This window comes from Bubalus bubalis, chromosome 18, assembly GCF_019923935.1.
Source record: "Bubalus bubalis isolate 160015118507 breed Murrah chromosome 18, NDDB_SH_1, whole genome shotgun sequence".
Taxonomy (NCBI): domain Eukaryota; kingdom Metazoa; phylum Chordata; class Mammalia; order Artiodactyla; family Bovidae; genus Bubalus; species Bubalus bubalis.
The window spans coordinates 62,167,374-62,184,549 of NC_059174.1; the positions used below are offsets into that span (position 1 = coordinate 62,167,374).

The 17,176-nt window shown below is 56.2% G+C and overlaps 1 protein-coding gene across 2 annotated transcripts; it reads left to right on the forward strand.

Moving 5' to 3' along the window:
- The first annotated feature begins 1,184 nt into the window (after window positions 1-1,184).
- Window positions 1,185-12,672, forward strand: TNNT1 (troponin T1, slow skeletal type). Of its 2 annotated transcripts, XM_025269672.3 has the most exons (14): window positions 1,185-1,261; window positions 3,314-3,364; window positions 3,472-3,485; window positions 3,760-3,789; window positions 4,011-4,043; window positions 4,868-4,889; window positions 7,043-7,106; window positions 7,471-7,587; window positions 7,808-7,885; window positions 9,693-9,806; window positions 9,960-10,069; window positions 11,488-11,578; window positions 11,706-11,746; window positions 12,512-12,672. In XM_025269672.3, the coding sequence occupies exons 2-14, from the start codon at window positions 3,333-3,335 to the stop codon at window positions 12,555-12,557; spliced, it is 792 nt and encodes a 263-aa protein (XP_025125457.1). In that variant the 5' UTR covers window positions 1,185-1,261; window positions 3,314-3,332; the 3' UTR covers window positions 12,558-12,672. The 2 variants fall into 2 exon arrangements, with proteins under 2 accessions (XP_025125457.1, XP_025125458.1); XM_025269673.3 differs by lacking the exon at window positions 4,011-4,043 and having other exon boundaries at window positions 1,192-1,261.
- Window positions 12,673-17,176: the final 4,504 nt, after the last annotated feature.

The window sequence follows — 17,176 nt, forward strand, 5'->3', positions numbered from 1 at the left end:
ATAAGGACGCGCAGAGAGAGACACAAAGAGACCACACACACACACAAGAGCTAGGAAGCTAAAGACAGACACATGGCTAAAGACACAAGGGGCTTCCCTGCTGGTCCAGTGGCTAACACGCTGTGCCCTCAATGAAGAGCACCCAGGTTCAATCCCTGGTCAGGGGACTAGATCCCACATGCCACAACTTAAGACTCAGGGCAGTCATATAAATAAATAAGTGTTAAAAGAAGAAGACAGGAACTGAGTCACAGACAAGCACAGGGAGACCTGGGGACACTGACACCCACAGACAGACACTACAAGAGGCTGGAGTGCAGAGACACCCAGAGAAACGCAGAGAGAAGAACCGGCAGACAGACAGAGTGAAGAATTTAGAGACAAAGAGGTGTGGAGAGAGGCGGAAGAGAGCCCCAGAGTCAACCCCCAAGAAACGGGGAGACAGAGGCACTGAGAAGCCCAGAGGAGTGAAGAACCCCTAGAGTTCAAGGTCGCGGCTCGCCTGGGAAAGGGGAGGGGGATACCAAAAAAGATCAGTGTCAGATGGAGGTGGGGGGGTGAGGTCCCGCAGAGTCTGACACCACCCTCCCCCACCCCCTCACACACCTGCTACCCTGCTTTAGTGCCTGTTGTCACCAGAGTGGAATCCTGGTGGCAGACAAAGGGGTGGGGGTGGGGAGGGGGGACAGAAAGACGGACGGAGACAGAGGTCGGGAGAAGCTGAGACGGACCCACACAGACAAACATAGATGGAGAGTCACGGAGACAGAGGAGAGACAGATAAGAAACAGTGTATGTGAGGTGAATGCCTAGAGAGAGACAGAGAGAAAGGGCCCCTTTCATGGAGGGGTAAAATCTCCCTTGGACCCCTTTTGTCAATGAACCTCCTCCAAGGACTGACTGTAGGGCTGAGCCCAGCGGCTTCAGAGCACAGGGTGCCGGGGCCCAGGGAGGTGGGGAGCCCGAGGGTGACCTGACCCAGCCCGGAGTTCCTGGACAATGCTTTTGGGATGCGGGAGAGGCCTTGGAACAGCCAGGAGGTGCCTGGAACCCTAAAGTGGAGCCAAAGTGGGGATGTGGGGGGGTGGGGGCAGGCAGGGCCACCTCAGAGCTGGGCTGAGACTTTGAGGAAAGGAATCCTCTCCCCCTTCCCCTCCCCCTGGGGCGGGGCTCAACCTCTGGCTATAAACCGGGGTGCTTCAGCCTGCCCAGCAAGATTTCTCCTTACCACTCTCTCACACCTCTGCTGACCCAGACTCAGGTAACAGCCCCCTGTGAGCTCCAGGGGTGTCCTTGGGGGAGGGGGCAGAGGGATGGGAGACATGAGAGGTGAGGAGGAGAGGTATGGAGGCAGATCTGGGAATTTGAGAGGGCCAGGGTCCCGGGACTGGGGATGGATGGGGGAATGTATGAGGATTTGGGGGGTTATAGAATCTAGGGGTGCCCGGGTTTGGGTATCCCAGAATAGAACACCTTAGGGCCTTGGAGCTCTGAGTCTGAGGGAATCTCAGAAATTGAGAGTCTCTGAGCTTGGATGGCAGACAGGCTGAGTGTCAGGACTGGGGGTCAGTGTCTGTGGGTTTAGGACTTAAAGTCACAGAATCTGAGGCCTCATGGCTGGAGGTAATATAATTTGTAGTGTCATATTGGGGTAGCATCAATCAGGCCTCTGAATTTGGGTGTACAGATTTTTGGGGTCTCATAATCTTGAGGTTTCAGAATTTAGGTCAAGACCTAAGGGATCAAGATTTTAGGGTGTCTGGGCTCACAACCTGCAGGATGCACAGTTGAGGGGAGGTCTCAGAATCTGGAGATCCAAGGACTTGCTGATTTTCAGAATTCGTCAGTTAGGATCTGTGTGTATTGGGGTTTGGGGAGGTCTCACCTGGGCACCTTGGGGGTTTCAGAGATGGGGGGTGTTAGTATTTAGGGGTCAGGGTGAGGCCTGGGGACAGAAGCTGCTCTTGTGTGTCATTGTCCCCTCTGTGGCAGTGGGTGAAGGTGAAAGGAGGTGACAGGTGGGCAGATAACCCGCCAGAGGGGAGGGGGCCCTGGGGATGGGAGAGGACGGGGGTGGGGTTGGCGATTAATTCTCCCAGAACCCCCACCCCCGCCCCGCCCTCAGATACTTCTCAGGAGATGTCCTCTGTGTCACCCGATGTGACATCCCCCCAAAATAGACCCTGGGGGCGGGGCAGCTATTGTCTTCAGGCCACTGTCCCTTCCCAAATACCTTCTCCTAATCCAGACCCAGATCAGGTTCCTACGGACTTGTCATAAGACAAAAGGGGACAGCTGTGGAGAGGGGCGGGGCTGCAGCCGGGGCTCGGCCCCACCTTACCCCCAGTGCCCGGATCACCGAATCAGTAGGTTGAGGAGGTGGGGGGCCAACCCCTCCCCCCGAGACCTGGGGGTCCAGGCCCCCGGCCCCTCCCCGCTCAGACCCGGGGGTCCAGGCCCCTGGCCCCTCCCCGCTCAAACCCGGGGGTCCAGGCCCCCGGCTCCTCCCCCCTCAGACCCGAGGGTCCAGGCTCCCTGCCCCTCCTCCCCAGAGCAAGGGTTCAGGCCCCCGGCTCCTCCCCGCTCAGACCCGAGGGTTCAGGCCCCCGGCCCCTCCTCCCCAGAGCCAGGGTCCAGGCCCCCGGCTCCTCCCCGCTCAGACCCGAGGGTCCAGGCCCCCGGCCCCTCCTCCCCAGAGCCAGGGTCCAGGCCCCGGCCCCTCCCCCCTCAGACCCGGGGGTCCAGGCCCCCGGCCCATCCCCGCTCAGACCCGGGGGTCCAGGCCCCCGGCCCCTCCCCGCTCAGACCCGGGGGTCCAGGCCCCGGCCCCTCCCCCCTCAGACCCGGGGGTCCAGGCCCCCGGCCCATCCCCGCTCAGACCCGGGGGTCCAGGCCCCCGGCCCCTCCCCGCTCAGACCCGGGGGTCCAGGCCCCCGGCCCCTCCCCCCTCAGACCCGGGGGTCCAGGCCCCCGGCTCCTCCCCCCTCAGACCCGGGGGTCCAGGCTCCCTGCCCCTCCTCCCAAGAGCAAGGGTCCAGGCCCCCGGCTCCTCCCCCCTCAGACCCGGGGGTCCAGGCCCCCGGCCCCTCCTCCCCAGAGCCAGGGTCCAGGCCCCGGCCCCTCCCCCCTCAGACCCGGGGGTCCAGGCCCCCGGCCCCTCCTCCCCAGAGCCAGGGTCCAGGGCCCGGCCCCTCCCCCCTCAGACCCGGGGGTCCAGGCCCCCGGCCCCTCCCCCTCAGAACCGGGGGTCCAGACTCCAGCCACCTGCCCTTCTGGACCGCTCCCCATTCGGCCTGCTCTCTGCTGTCTGTAGGTCACACCAGGACCCCAGGATGTCGGACGCCGAAGAGCAAGAATATGAAGAGTGAGTGATGCCGGCGGGAGGGCTGGGGGCCTGGAGCGGCGGAGACCCCTCCCGCCTCCAAGGCTCCTAATTCTCTCCCTCCCTCTTTCCTTCCCCCGGGTCCTCAGGGAGCAGCCTGAAGGTGAGTGGGGCGCGGGCTAGCCTTGGCAGGGGTGGGGTTGGGGGGTGCCTTGCAGCATCTTAGCCCACCCCGCCCGACGCCCGCTCTCCTGGTTCGCACAGCCCGTGCGTGGGAAGCGCTCTCGGGTCCATTTGCCGCGGAGGCCCCGAGGGGCCCCCCTCTCGGTCTCGGATCGGACTCGACCCGATCCCGGTTCTCCCTGTGCCCCCATCTGAGGGCCCCACCCCTCCCCGGGACCCCTAACGCTGTGCCCTCTGTCCCCTACCCCTTGCAGAAGAGGAGGCCGCCGAGGAGGAGGAGGAAGGTGAGGCGCCGCACTCCGCAGGTCGGAGCCGGACGCAGGGCCGGGGCCGGGGCCGGGGCGGGGGCGGGGACGCTCGGCCGGGGCGCGGGCGGCCGGGAGGGCTCAGCCTCAGCTCCTCTAACAGCCTCTCCCCTCTCTCCCCTCCCCACCCCCCGCGCCCGCGCGCGGCCGCTCTCCTCCCCGGCCCCTCACCCCCTCGCTTATCCTGCGCCCCCTCCCAGCCCCCGAGGAGCCGGAGCCGGCGGCAGAGCCAGGTAACCGCGGCTGCTTCGCTTCCGGAGAGCGATCCCGGGGCCTCGGGGCCCCGACCTCCGCGAGGACCCGCTCCGCGCCCCGCAACCCGCGCCCGGCCCGGCCCTTTAAGCCCGGAGCGCGCTCGCGCCCTCTGCTGGCCGCGAAGGGAACCAGCCTCGCGGAGGCTTTAACCCGTTCCCTTCCGTCTTAAAGGGACCGACACCCAAGCCTTCTTCCCCAGACTGGAGGGACAAGCACAGAAGGGTTGGGTGTTTGCGGAGAGGCACCCCTCCCTCCCTCTCGTCTTCGCCTGTCCCTTACTTTTCTCCTTCATATACATTCAAAGGTTGGGGCCTGGGTTGCCGTAGGGGCTAGCGGTGGTGGGGGGCTCTGGATTCCTATGGGGAGCGGGCCGAGGACACAACTCCTGGGTCACCGAGCGAAGAGAGGGCGTGGGGCCTCCCTGCACTGCTAGGTCTTGATGGAGGAGCGTAGGAGCTCTGGGTGTGTAGGACGATGGGCGGGGGCGGGGGTTGCCTTTTTTTTTTTTTTGGTCTCCTTATGGTCTAGAGGTTTGGACACCTGGGTTCCCAGCGATGGGGAAGGGGGATCCCCCACACCAGTTCTGAATGTATATCTGATGCGTGTGACCCTGTCCCTCCTAAAGGCCACCCCATTTCCCTTATCCTCTTTTACCCCCCAACCCCTCCCCCGGAGCTGCAGGAGAAGGGAACTGGGCTTGTGGGAACCACGGCTTGGGAAGGGGCGGGTCTCTCCTGTGGATATGTCATGCCCACCCACCCACGAACTCTTGCTAATTATCTCTTTGTATCCCCCTCACCAGAAGAGGAGCGCCCCAAACCAAGGTGAGATCCTAGGAGGGGTGGGGGTTCCCATCACACCCCCTTAAATATATCCCCCACCTCCAGAGACAGGGTGCAAGCGAGGCAAAGAAGGAGAGTGGGGAAACGGAAGCTTAGGAAAGGACAGTGATTTCCGCAAACATTTCTATGGAACTTTCCACTTTGGTGTTTGGCGAGAGGCAGACTCTGCCTGCCCTGTTGGTGAAATAGACCCAGATCCAGCGACTGTAGCACAGTTGTTTGATTGTTCTTTGCGACCCCGTGGACTGTGGCCCTCCAGGCTCCTCTGTCCATGGGATTCTCCAGGCAAGAACACTGGAGTGGGTTGCCATGCCCTCCTCCAGGGGGTCTTCCAGATCCAGGGATCGAACTCGCTCTCCTACATCTCCTGCATTGGCAGGTGGATCCTTTATCCCTGAGCCACCCGGGGAAGCCCATGGTAACACAGAGGAGGGGACTATCTGTGCTCTGGGCAATCAAGGAAGGCTTCCTAGGAGAGGTGATGCCTGAGAGACAAGGAGTTTGCTAGCTGAAGGAGGTATAAGGGAGATGAAGAAGCGAGTGGTGTGTGCAAGGTCCCGTGTTTCAGGGGAGAGATACAGACACAGGAGAATCCAAACTAGGAGACCAGTGGGGCCATGAGAGCTCACGGAGGGGAGAGAGGCCGCCTGGGGCGTGTCATATTGGGACCAAAGCTTGGCAATCCAGGACTTCCCTGGCAGTCCTGTGGTCTTAAGACTACGCTCCCAATGCAGGGAGTATGGGTTTGGTCCCTGCTTGGGAAATTAAGATCCCATGTACTGTGTAGTGCAGCTAAAAACTAAAAAACCAAAACAAAACCAAAGCTTAGAGATGCAAGGAGGCAGCAACCTGAGCATACGAAGCAGAAATCCTTGGGGCCTCTGCGGACAGTGCGTGAATTTCACTGTGGCTATAGAAGGATGGGCCCGTGGAGGCCAGGGCACTGGGGAGCCAACGAAGGGTTCTGAGCAGAGGAGGCAGAGGCTCAGATCTGAGTGAGAGCCAGGTGTACAGGAAAGCACAGGTGTGCTTCAACACCAGGGAAGACTTGTTTGAGCAGGGAAGTTCCCAGGGGTGGGTGTGGGGTGGTATATCAAGGGAAGGGTATTGCAGGCAGGGCAAACAGCATGTGCAAATGTCCAGGGGCATTGGGATGCATGACATGGCCAGGGAACTGTGGGACGAGGTGAGGCCCAAGCTGGGGCAGAGGGCTTAGGGTAGAAAGGGACCACCAGCTGAGAGAGCCCCAGGGTTCCGTGTTGTTTTGCCCTGGCACGTGGCATGTGGGGACTTCCAGGGAAGTTCCAAGAACCCCAGGTTGGTGAGCTCAGTTAGGGCTGGGTTTGTGCAAAGACGGGAAATGTTCAGGAGGCATCTGTTCACTGGTGTCTGGGGTTTGAGGAAGAGTGTGCTGGAGACAGAGGCTAATCCTCAGTAAATGATGGCAGTTGAAGTCATGGGAATGAATGACTGACCTATGAATGAATCGAATGAATCGAAGAGCAAAAGTCTCACCAGGGGACAAGGAGACAGAGATGGGACAGGAAGAGAAATAGGAAGCAAGTCAGGAGGAGTTGCTGTTTTAGAAACCAAAGAAGAGGGCATTTCCCTGGTGGTCTGAGGGTTAAGATTCTGCCCTCCCAGTGTAGGGGGCATGGGTTCAAATCTTGGTCAGGGAACTGACCCACATGCTGCACCATGCAGCTAAAAAAAAAATTAATAAAGAAAATTCTAAGAAACGGGAGGACCCCAGGGCTGGAAATTAAGGGCAGCCCCTCATAGCAGCACCACCCAATAGGAATACAATGCAAGCCACATATGTAACTGAATTATTATTATTTTTTCTTGCTAGCTGCATTTGAAAAAGTAAAATGGGTAAAACGAATCCCAATAGCATATTTTACTCAACGCGTTGTACCCGAAATCGCATCGTTGGGACACTAAGCCATATAAACGTCCTTAGTGAAACATTTTACATTCGTGGGTTCCACCGAGTCTGTGGAACCAGGGCGCGCATCTCACGGCAGCCTGTCCGATGCGGACCCGCCACACGGCAGGCGCTCAGGACCCACGTGAGGCTGATGCTGCCCCGCGGGAAGGTCAGGGCACTCAGCGTTTCTCTTCTGTCCACGCAGCCGGCCTGTGGTACCTCCTCTGATCCCGCCAAAGATCCCAGAGGGGGAGCGTGTGGACTTCGATGTAAGTAACAGACGCCCCATCCCGGGCGGGGCTGCTAGCCTCTAGGGCGCGAATTAGGAAGCGGCGCCCCTCCCTATTTTTTCTCCTTCTTCTTCTTCTTCTTCTTCTTTTTTTTTTTTGGTGTGCTTGCTTTCCGACACTCCTGGAATTGCGTCCTCGCGGCCCCCTAGGGTCAGAGCAAGGTGTTCGCTGCCATCTGCTGGACATCGAGCGCACGGCAGCCGTCTGTCCCAGCGGACGGTCAATCCCCCCAACTCTTGCGGTCCAGGGGTCCCCCACTGACGCTTCTCAGAGGTGCTGCGGGGCTGGTGCCTTCTCGGGGTACCACCTGGGGATGACCAGGCTCCCGCCCTCCGTCCCCCAGGACATCCATCGGAAGCGCATGGAAAAGGACCTGCTGGAGCTGCAGACGCTCATCGACGTCCACTTCGAGCAGCGGAAGAAAGAGGAAGAGGAGCTGGTGGCGCTGAAAGAGCGCATCGTGAGTGGAGGGCGGTGGGCTTCCCCCAGTTCGTCCCTCGCCTCCCAGCCTCTGGGTCCTGAGAGATACGGAGCACGGTCGCCGTCCAGTGCAGACCCAAGGCTGAAACTTTCCGGATCGCACCCAAGTTGATGCTTGTCTCCACTCCTGACCTGACCTGGGAAGGGATAAGGGGGTGCGTGGTGGTCCCTGCACCCCCTCAGCCCTCTGCCTCCTCCAGGAGCGGCGCCGGGCGGAGAGAGCCGAGCAACAGCGCTTCAGAACCGAGAAGGAGCGAGAGCGTCAGGCCAAGCTGGCGGTGGGTGTCTCCTCTCCTCCTGGGAGCGGTTTTCCATTCGTGATCTTCTCTGTGACCCCAAGAAAGTCCACATGCGTATTATCCATGAATCTTGCTGTTGAAAGGGAGGGAAACCCCAACCCCAACTGAATTTAGCAGAAAGAGAGTTTTATTGGCTCATATAACTAAGTTGCCTAAGGCAGGTCCTGCTTCAGGCATGGCTGGATCAAGGGACTTAAATACTATCACAAAGACCCAGGTTTTCTCTTTCCATCCTTTGGCCTATATTTATGTACACAATGTTTCCAGGAGGGTGCCTGGCATGTTCCTGGTCTGAGCCCTGAAAATCCTGACTCCTGTCAGTCCTAGGCAGGAGCGACCAAGGTCCAATAGCAGGTCTGGCTTAAACTCCTCTTTCTCTCTGGGACAAATCCTAGGATGTTTTCAGATTGTTCACCTGCCATTGTGGAGTGAATCACTGGCTGGTTGGGAGAAAGTGAGTAGAACGCTCCCATTGCTATAGGCCTTGGAAACATGACCTGACTTGAATGCCTCACTCAATTCATTTTTTTTTTTTTTTTTTTTGGCCGCACCTCGCGGCATGTGGGATCTTAGTTCCAGGGTTTGAACCTGTGCCTCCTGCAGTAGAAGTGCAGATTCTTAATCACTGGACCACCAGGGAAGTCCCTCAAACCACTGTTAAAGAACAGGAATTGGGTGCTGTGGTAGACAAAGGACTGGTCTCCCGGAGGAAGGGGACCCGAGCCAAGGGGTGCAGGCAGCCCCGAGAAGCTGGAAAAGGAAAGGGGGTGACTCTCCACTCACGGCCCTAGGAGGAGGCTGTGTGCCCCGTGACTTAGCCCCCGAGACCCACTGCAGACTGAGGTGCAGAAATGCAAGGTGATAAATTGACATTGCTTTAAGCCACTATGTTTGCAGATTACAGCAGTGAGAGGAAGCTCATTCAGGTGGGGAATTATGGGCAAGCCCCACACCTCGCCTGTCCCTCCAGTGGGGAAGGGCTTTGGTCGGGGCGAGCCTCTAATTCTGGAACATACAACGCAGACTTTCTGGATGTAGTCATGCCTCAGTGAAGACATTCTGGAGCCCCTTCCTCAGGCTCAAGGTCAAGAGCCTCTTGACTCTGCCCCCTCCCCCACTCCCATGACCAGTTACCCTCTTTGCCCCTCTGAGGATAGTCATTTTCCTCTCATGAGACTAAAGGAGAGTAAGTCTCAGAGAGGGCAAGTACCTACACAGAGGTCACACAGCAAGATCACCGCTGGCCATTGCAGGCTGGAGCACGCAGAGAAAAGCAAGCATATCCCCGCCCCCCACATCAGGTTAAGTTTTCCTGGGGGCAGGGGCAGCATATTAAGGCTCAGAGAAGATGAAGGACTGGCCGGTGGTCACACACCCAGGCCTGGAAGGGCCAGGAGGAAGTATTTGCATCCTTGTCTGTTCTGATATTGACCTTGTCTCTGGTGAGCTTCCCTGGTGGCTCAAATGGTAAAGAATCTACCTACAATGCAGGAGGCTGGGGTTTGATCCCTGGGTTGGGAAGATCCCCTGGAGAAGAGAATGGCAACCCATCCAGTGTTCTTGCCTGGAGAATCCCATGGACAGAGGAGCCTGGAGGGCCACAGTTCACGGGGCTGCAGAGAGTCAGACACGACTGAAGCGACTAACACTTTCTCATGCTTGAGTCTGATTGACCCCTGATTCACTCGGTGCAGAATCGGCCTCCCTGACGCCCCCCTCAGGTGCCCTCCCCTCTCAGTCCATGGGGGTGGGGGAGGCCCAGGGGTGAACCTCGTTCTTCCCACAGGAGGAGAAGATGCGGAAGGAAGAGGAGGAGGCCAAGAAGCGGGCAGAGGACGACGCCAAGAAGAAGAAGGTTCTGTCCAACATGGGTGCCCATTTTGGGGGTTACCTGGTCAAGGTGAGTTCAGCCTGCTGGGGCCTGAGGTCTGGGGTCCCAGGGGAGGCAGCTGGGGTCTGAGGAGGAGAGGCTGGGGGCCTGGACCCCCAGGTCTGAGGGAGGAGGGGCTGGGGAGCCACCCCCCACCTCATGGTGCCCCCTTCCCACCCTCAGGCAGAACAGAAGCGAGGGAAGCGCCAGACGGGGCGTGAGATGAAACTGCGTATCCTGTCTGAGCGTAAAAAGCCTCTAAACATCGACCATATGGGAGAAGAGCAGCTCCGGTAGGCGGGAGGGGCCCAGGTGGCAGACAGGCAGATGGGGCGACCCCTGGCCCAGGTCTGAGCGGGCGGAAACCCCGGCGCTGTGTGACTGCAAGGGTCTCTCCCTCTCTGGGCCACTCCCCTGAGGAGTGTCACTGATGTAGGACCTGTGTTTTTGGTGCCAAGACCTGTAGAGTCTGGGAGATGATAGGAAACCAGACCACGGGGCTGACCAAAATTGAGGCGATAATGTTGTTCTGATGATGTCCCTTGGGAATTCCAAATGGGCTCCCTCTTCTACCTGAATTAAAGCCAGACACACTGGCAACAATTTCCCAGGGAAATCGCTTCTGGTTGGAGCTCCGTCTCTCCCTTCACAGCTCTGGGCACAGCCTGCCTCTCAGGATAAGCCCTCAGAGGGAAGGCCGGGGAGGGTCTTCCCTCGGGGGCCTCCTCTGTGTCTTAAGCGCCCAGGCACGGCCCTTAAAGTCAGAAACACCCACCACCCCAGAGGCGGCGCAGAGAAGGGACTTGGAGCTCAGTACCTGAGACTGCTTGCTAGGGGTCAACGCCAGCTCCACCACTTAAGCTGTGTGATCTTAGGCAGTTGTTGACCTCCTCTGAGCCTTGCTTTCCTCACTGGTAAAAAGAGGTAGCAGAGTCTACATCACAGAGCAGTGAAATGTCAGCGAGCAGTAGCCCATATGGAGGGCTTGCAGCTCCGTGAGGTAGATACCATTACACTATCATCACTGTCAGCTTAGAGATAACAAACCAGAACATTAAAAAAACCAGCAAACCAAAAAGGGCACAGAGGGGTTAAAGAACCTTTCCAGGGTCGCACAGCCTGCAGGCACAAGAGTGGGGATTGGGACCCAGGAAGTCTGGTGTGGTAGTCTGCGTTCTTCATCATGTATTTATGAAGGGGCATGATGGTAAATGCTTCCCAAGTGGATCTCCAGAGGCTAAAAGTCCACATCTCAGCGTCTGCTCATGTCCATGGTGTAAATGCTCCCAGGACGCTGATTTCAAACCCCCAGTGTGAGGACCCTGTGCTGAGAGTTGGGGATGGATATGCAGAGTCGACTCCAGCCCCCTCCCTCCCAGGAAACATTATCGCGGGGCCTGGACTAAATAGTATGTCGCTTGGCCATAGTCACAAGCCAGAGAATTCCAGACCTGGTGTTTGAACCTTTGCTTTCTGACTCCAGGATGGGGGCCCTTAGCCATGCTACCATTCTCCCTTAGAGAGACAGGGACATGGAGAAGCAGGCAGAGATTTAAAGACCCCCTGCTGCAATCTGCTTTGCATGTTAACAAAAGGACCCCAAATTATTAACACAATGGCACCAGTAAAGCCAAATTCAAAGGGTTCCCTCAGCCCCTCTGGGCCCAGCCCGGCCTGGCTCCCTTCCCTGACAGCCCTTCTGCCCGGCCAGGGAGAAGGCCCAGGAACTGTCGGACTGGATCCACCAGCTGGAGTCAGAGAAGTTTGACCTGATGGCGAAGCTGAAGCAGCAGAAATATGAGGTGAGACCCGTGTTTGCTGGAGGCCAGGCCGGGCTGGGGCTGGGGCCCGGGGCTCAGCTGGGATTGGGTCGGGGTAGGGGGCGCCTCTCCCTCCAGCTCTGCCAACACGTCCCTCTGGTCTCCGCAGATCAACGTCCTGTACAACCGCATCAGCCACGCCCAGAAGTTGTAAGTGTGAACAAGCCTGAGCCCCACACCCCTCCCTCTGACTCTCTCTCTCCTGCTGCCCCTGACTCTGAGTTTCAGCCCCGGCCACCCTCTCCTGGGGGCTCTGTCTTCATCCCTCTTTCTCTGGAATGTTCTCATAACCTGTTCTTTTCTCTCCATCTCCGGTTCTCTTCTGGGGTCTCAATCCCCCTTTCTATGTCCCTCTTAATCACTGGTCCTCCGGTGGTGGGGGGTGATCTCCCCCCCACACACACCCAGGGGACATCAGGGGATGTCCGGAACACGTTTGCGGAGGGGGTCCTACTGGCCCATGCTGGGAGAAGCTCAGGGCTTCTGTTCAGTGTCCTGCGATGCTCAGGACAGTCCTCAGATGTCCCCGGTGCTGACGTCGAGAAGGGTGGCTTTTGCTCTGTTTTTGCTCTGTCTCCCCGCCCTACTTCCCTCCCTCTCTCCATCTTTCTGCCTCAGTTACCATCTTTCTCTTCCCCCCCAGCCTCCCCGGCCCTCTCTCTGTCACTGTCCCCTTCCTCCCCCCAGCTCTGTGTCCATAACCATTTATCAGTGCCCACATGAACATCCTGAGCTGGCCCAGTGACACCACCTCCCGCCTGTCCATGGGCTGGTGACGGCTAATCATGCCACCCCAGGCAGTGAACCCCCCAAGAGCAGGCAGTGGCGGGCCTCTTCCTCTGGCAGGGAGGGCGGGGCCCATCTTAGAGGTGGGTGGGGAGGAGCTCCTTCCTGACACCCCTCCTTCTCCTCCAGCCGGAAGGGGGCCGGGAAGGGCCGCGTCGGAGGCCGTTGGAAGTGAGAAGCTGGGCACAGTGCCCCCCCACCCCTTTGAGGCACCTGGGAGCCCTTGGCGTGTGCGTCCATCCGGGGTGTGCGTCCATCTGGGGCTTGAAATAAATGCTCCCCCTGCAGCACGTGCTGAGTCCTGTGTTATTATGAATGCCCAGCTGGCCATGACGAGGCCACCAGCTCACAGCTGCTGGGAGAATCCTCTCACCAATCTTGAGGACCATGTGTAAGGCTGACCCCTCACCCACAGCTGGTGGTCGTGCAAAACGGTGCGACCGCTCTGGAAAGGAGTCGGGTAGGTCTTCAAAAAGTGAACCATAGTGTTACCGTTTGTCGTTGTTTACTTGCTCAGTTGTGTCTGAGTCTTTGCGACCCTGTGGACTGTAGCCCGCCAGGCTCCTCTGTCCATGGGGTTCTCCAGGCGAGAACACTGGAGTGGGTTGCCATTTCCTTCTCCAGGGGATCTTCCTGACCTGGGGATCAAACCCGCATCTCCTGCATTGGTAGGTGGGATCTTTACCGCTGAGCCATGCTGCTGCTGCTGCTGCTGCTGCTAAGTCGCTTCAGTCATGTCCAACTCTGTGCAACCCCAGAGACTGCAGCCCACCAGGCTCCCCCGTCCCTGGGATTCTCCAGGCAACAACACTGGAGTGGGTTGACATTTCCTTCTCCAACCGCTGAGCCTTGAGTGAGTGAGTGAGTGTGTGAAGTTGCTCAGTCGTGTCCGACTCTTTGCGACCTCATGGACTGTAGCCCACCAGGCTCCTCCGTTGCCTTAGCAATTCTGCCCCAAGAGAACGGAAAATCTATATTCTCATGAACACATGTACAGGAATCTCAGCAGCAGCATAGCTCAGGATACCCGAGAAGCGAAAACAACCCAAATGGCCATCCACTGTTGAACGGATGCGAGGGAACACTATTCAGCTGTAAAAAGCCATGCGGCTCTCACACAGGCTTCAGTGCAGATGAGCCTGCAAATCAGAATGAAGGAAGCCAGGCGCAAATGGCCATACACTGCGCGATTCCATTGATGTGAAATTTCTAGAAGGCAAATCCACAGAGGCAGGGAGCAGAGGTGGTCTCCAGGGACACAGGAGAAGGAAGGATTGGGGGAGGGTAATGGCTAGACGGAATGGTGCTTCTTCTGGGGGTGATGAGAGTGTTCTGGCATTACAACCTTGTAAACAGACTAAAAAAAACCCCCTCTGATCACGTTACTATTAAGATATATATAAGATAGATAACCAACAAGGACCTGCTGTAGAGCACAGGGAACTCTGCTCGATCTATTGTAGCAGGGCAGTCCGGTAGTTAGGACTCCGGGCTTCCACTGCCAGGGTCTTGGGTTCAATCCCTGGTTGGGGAACTATGATCCCGAAAGCCACACAATGCAGCCAAACAAACCCCAAACTAATAACCTATAAGGGAGAAGAATCTGTAAAAGTCTATATTTAATTGGGTCACTTTGCTGTACACCTGAAACTAACGCAACATTGTAAGTTAACTAGACTTCAATTTTTAAAAATGGCTCAAAAAAATAAATAAAAGCACTATGGTTCTTGGAAAAAAAAAAAAAAGAAAAGAAAGAAAAGAAATCCCAAAGTGGATAAACCTAAAGAAAACGAAGCCTGCCATCAGGTGCCTCCCGCCTTCCTGCTCGGCTTCCACCTGTGAGGTCGCAGACTGGTCCCGAGATGCTTTCTGGAGCTCTGCGCCATCCCATCTGCTTCCCAGAAGGAAGGCAGGAGAAGACGAGAAGGCAGACACGGGCACCTCTTGGCCGAGTCAAACCACTTTCCTTTCTGGACAACCCCCACCCCGCCCTAGTCGTGCTCACTTACATCTTATCGCGACCCCTGACTGCACAGATGACTAGGTCTCCTCTGGTTGTGGAGCCAGCTGGGTGCTTTGCTGCTCCAAACAAAGGCAGGCTTCTTGTGTTTGAGGAAGGACGCAGTAGTGATGGGCAGGCAGTTGGCGGTCTCCAACCCAGTCTCCGGCCACCCACATATAGAATCCCCATGCCTGGAACACACTCCCAGGCTCCCCTCGGATGAAAGCCCAGAGTCTTAGGGAGGCAGATCAGCTTTGTCTGTCGGGCTTGGGTGTGCCTCTGGGTAGCTTGACATTATATAAATACAAACACAAGCTCTCCCTCTCTATCTAACCCATGCTGGTGGAGATGGAGCAGGGCCATTGTAATACTGGTAATTTAGAAACAAACCTCCCACGTGGGAAAGAGGAGAGAGAGAAGCACACTGAAGTCATTGGGGAGGAGCAGAGATCTTAGGTACAGATCTAGAAAATCTGGAAACCTGGTTCTAGATTTCGGATAAAATCCATTTTTTATAAGCACCGTGGTCCCTGACACTGCAAGGGGGAGGGCTTCTTTCTGGGCCTGTGTCCTCGGATAACCTTTGGGTAGATGCCATTCTTGAGATGGTTGTCAACTTCAAAGCCCGTTGGCATGAGTTTAAGGACACAGCGGATATTTTTGTGTGTTGAAAGTCACAGCAGGTCAGCCACGGGGTGCCTTTCGCAATATAATTCTCTCTCTTTTTAACAATTAATTAATCGGTATTTCGGAGAAGGCAATGGCACCCCACTCCAGTACTCTTGCCTGGAAAATCCCATAGATGGAGGAGCCTGGTAGGCTGCAGTCCATGGGGTCGCTGGGAGTCGGACACAACTGAGTGATTTCACTTTCACTTTTCACTTTCATGCCTTGGAGAAGGATATGGCAACCCACTCCAGTGTTCTTGCCTGGAGAATCCCAGGGACAGGGGAGCCTGGTGGGCTGCCGTCCATGGGGTCACACAGAGTCGGACACGACTGAAGCGACTTAGCAGCAGCAGCAGTAGCAGCAGCAATAGGTATTTATTTTGGCTGTGCTGTCTCTTCATTGAGGTGTGGGCTTCTCTAGCTGCGGTTCGCATTCTCAGTACTTGCTGCACGTGGGATCTCAGTTCCCTGACCAGGGGTCGAACCCATGTCCCCTTCACTGAGAACATGAAGTCTTATCCACTGGACCACCAGGGAAGTCCTAACAATATAATTCTCTCTTAAATGTAAAAGGTTCATTTGTGCAAATAACTCTTTCAAGGACGGTTAAAATAGAAGTTAGAACTGACTTCTACTATGCTTACCCCTGTTTTCTCATAGAATAGAGGAGTCAACTTGATACTTTGTGAATGTCCTCTTGCATCCCTTTATCCGAACCATCTTTATGAGGTCAGTTTTTCTGCCTCTTGCAGGGAAAAAGGGAACATGTTATCTTTCCAAGGCTATTTTCACCAGCTGTGAGGTTAAGCATCAACATTCCAGTGCTAGCATTGAGAGAAAACAGCAGGCTTGAGAAGTGAAAAAGACCTTCACCATAGAAAAGAGAAGGGCAGAAGAGAATTGTAATGAGTAAAATATAAAAATGCCTGTACAGAGCCAACGTCTACCTACGAGACAGGCCAGGTACACCGTCTCAACAGCTCCTGGAGGCAGAGATGAAGAGACTAAGCCTAGGTCCTAGATCAGACCCCACAGTTAGGAAGTGTCAAGAGACAAGATCAAATCCAGGGCTGGAATTCTTATCCATTGTAGTAGAATAGAATTTGTTAAACAGAGGTTCAAGTCCAAATGCAGCAGTCAACCTAAAGATGGCTAACAAAACTCACAGTGGGAGCATGTCCCATAGGAGGTTGTGTGGGTTGAGCAGATACTCTAAATCGTGTCTCCTGTAAATAAAAACCATAAAACCATAGACATATTTATATCACAGCTTACAGACACAGTGAACACAAGCTTCCAAAAACAGTATACACTGGGCTATAGACACAACCACAAAGACACACATCACAGTTATGCACAGGTCGGGAAGATCCCCTGGAGAAGGAAATGGCAACCCATTCCAGTATTCTTGCTTGGAGAATCGCATGGACGGAGGAGCCTGGTGGGCTACAGTCCACGGGGTCGTAAAGAGTCGGACATGACTTCACTTTTCACTTTATAGAGACACAGATAACCAAAGACACCCTAACAACATACACACCATTCAAGCTGCCTGGAGAAGAAGGTGGGTGTATACGTTGAATGGGAAGTGTGGGATTGAAGGACTACATATCCCCAAAGCCACCCCAACTGCTATCCCTTTTGTATCCATCCCAGTGGTCTCCAGACTTCACGGGATCTGTAGTTTATTTCTTAGCACAGGCCCAAGAACTTTAGAGTGGGTAGAGCTGATCTGACATTCCTTGGAAAACAGAACACTTGCCTCTGTATTTCAGAGCCATTCTTTGTGATTTTCGGAGAAGGCAATGGCAACCCACTCCAGTACTCTTGCCTGGAAAATCCCATGGACGGAGGAGCCTGGTAGGCTGCAGTCCATGGGGTTGCTAAGAGTTGGACACGACTGAGCGACTTCCCTTTCACTTTTCACTTTCATGCATTGAAGAAGGAAATGGCAACCCACTTCAGTGTTCTTGCCTGGAGCATCCCAGGGACGGGGGAGCCTGGTGGGCTGCCATCTATGGGGTCGCACAGAGTCGGACACGACTGAAGCGACTTAGCAGCAGCAGCTTTGTGATTTGTATAGGTCTTTTCTCTGGTTTCGGAGTGCTTGCTTCCTTCCCAATG

Excerpts from the sequence above, each read along its gene's own strand:
- TNNT1 (XM_025269672.3), top strand. The coding sequence starts at position 3,333 with ATGTCGGACGCCGAAGAGCAAGAATATGAAGA. Across the intron at positions 4,890-7,042 it reads GAGGAGCGCCCCAAACCAAG|CCGGCCTGTGGTACCTCCTC; the intron begins GTGAGATCCTAG and ends CTGTCCACGCAG. Across the intron at positions 7,107-7,470 it reads GGGAGCGTGTGGACTTCGAT|GACATCCATCGGAAGCGCAT; the intron begins GTAAGTAACAGA and ends TCCGTCCCCCAG.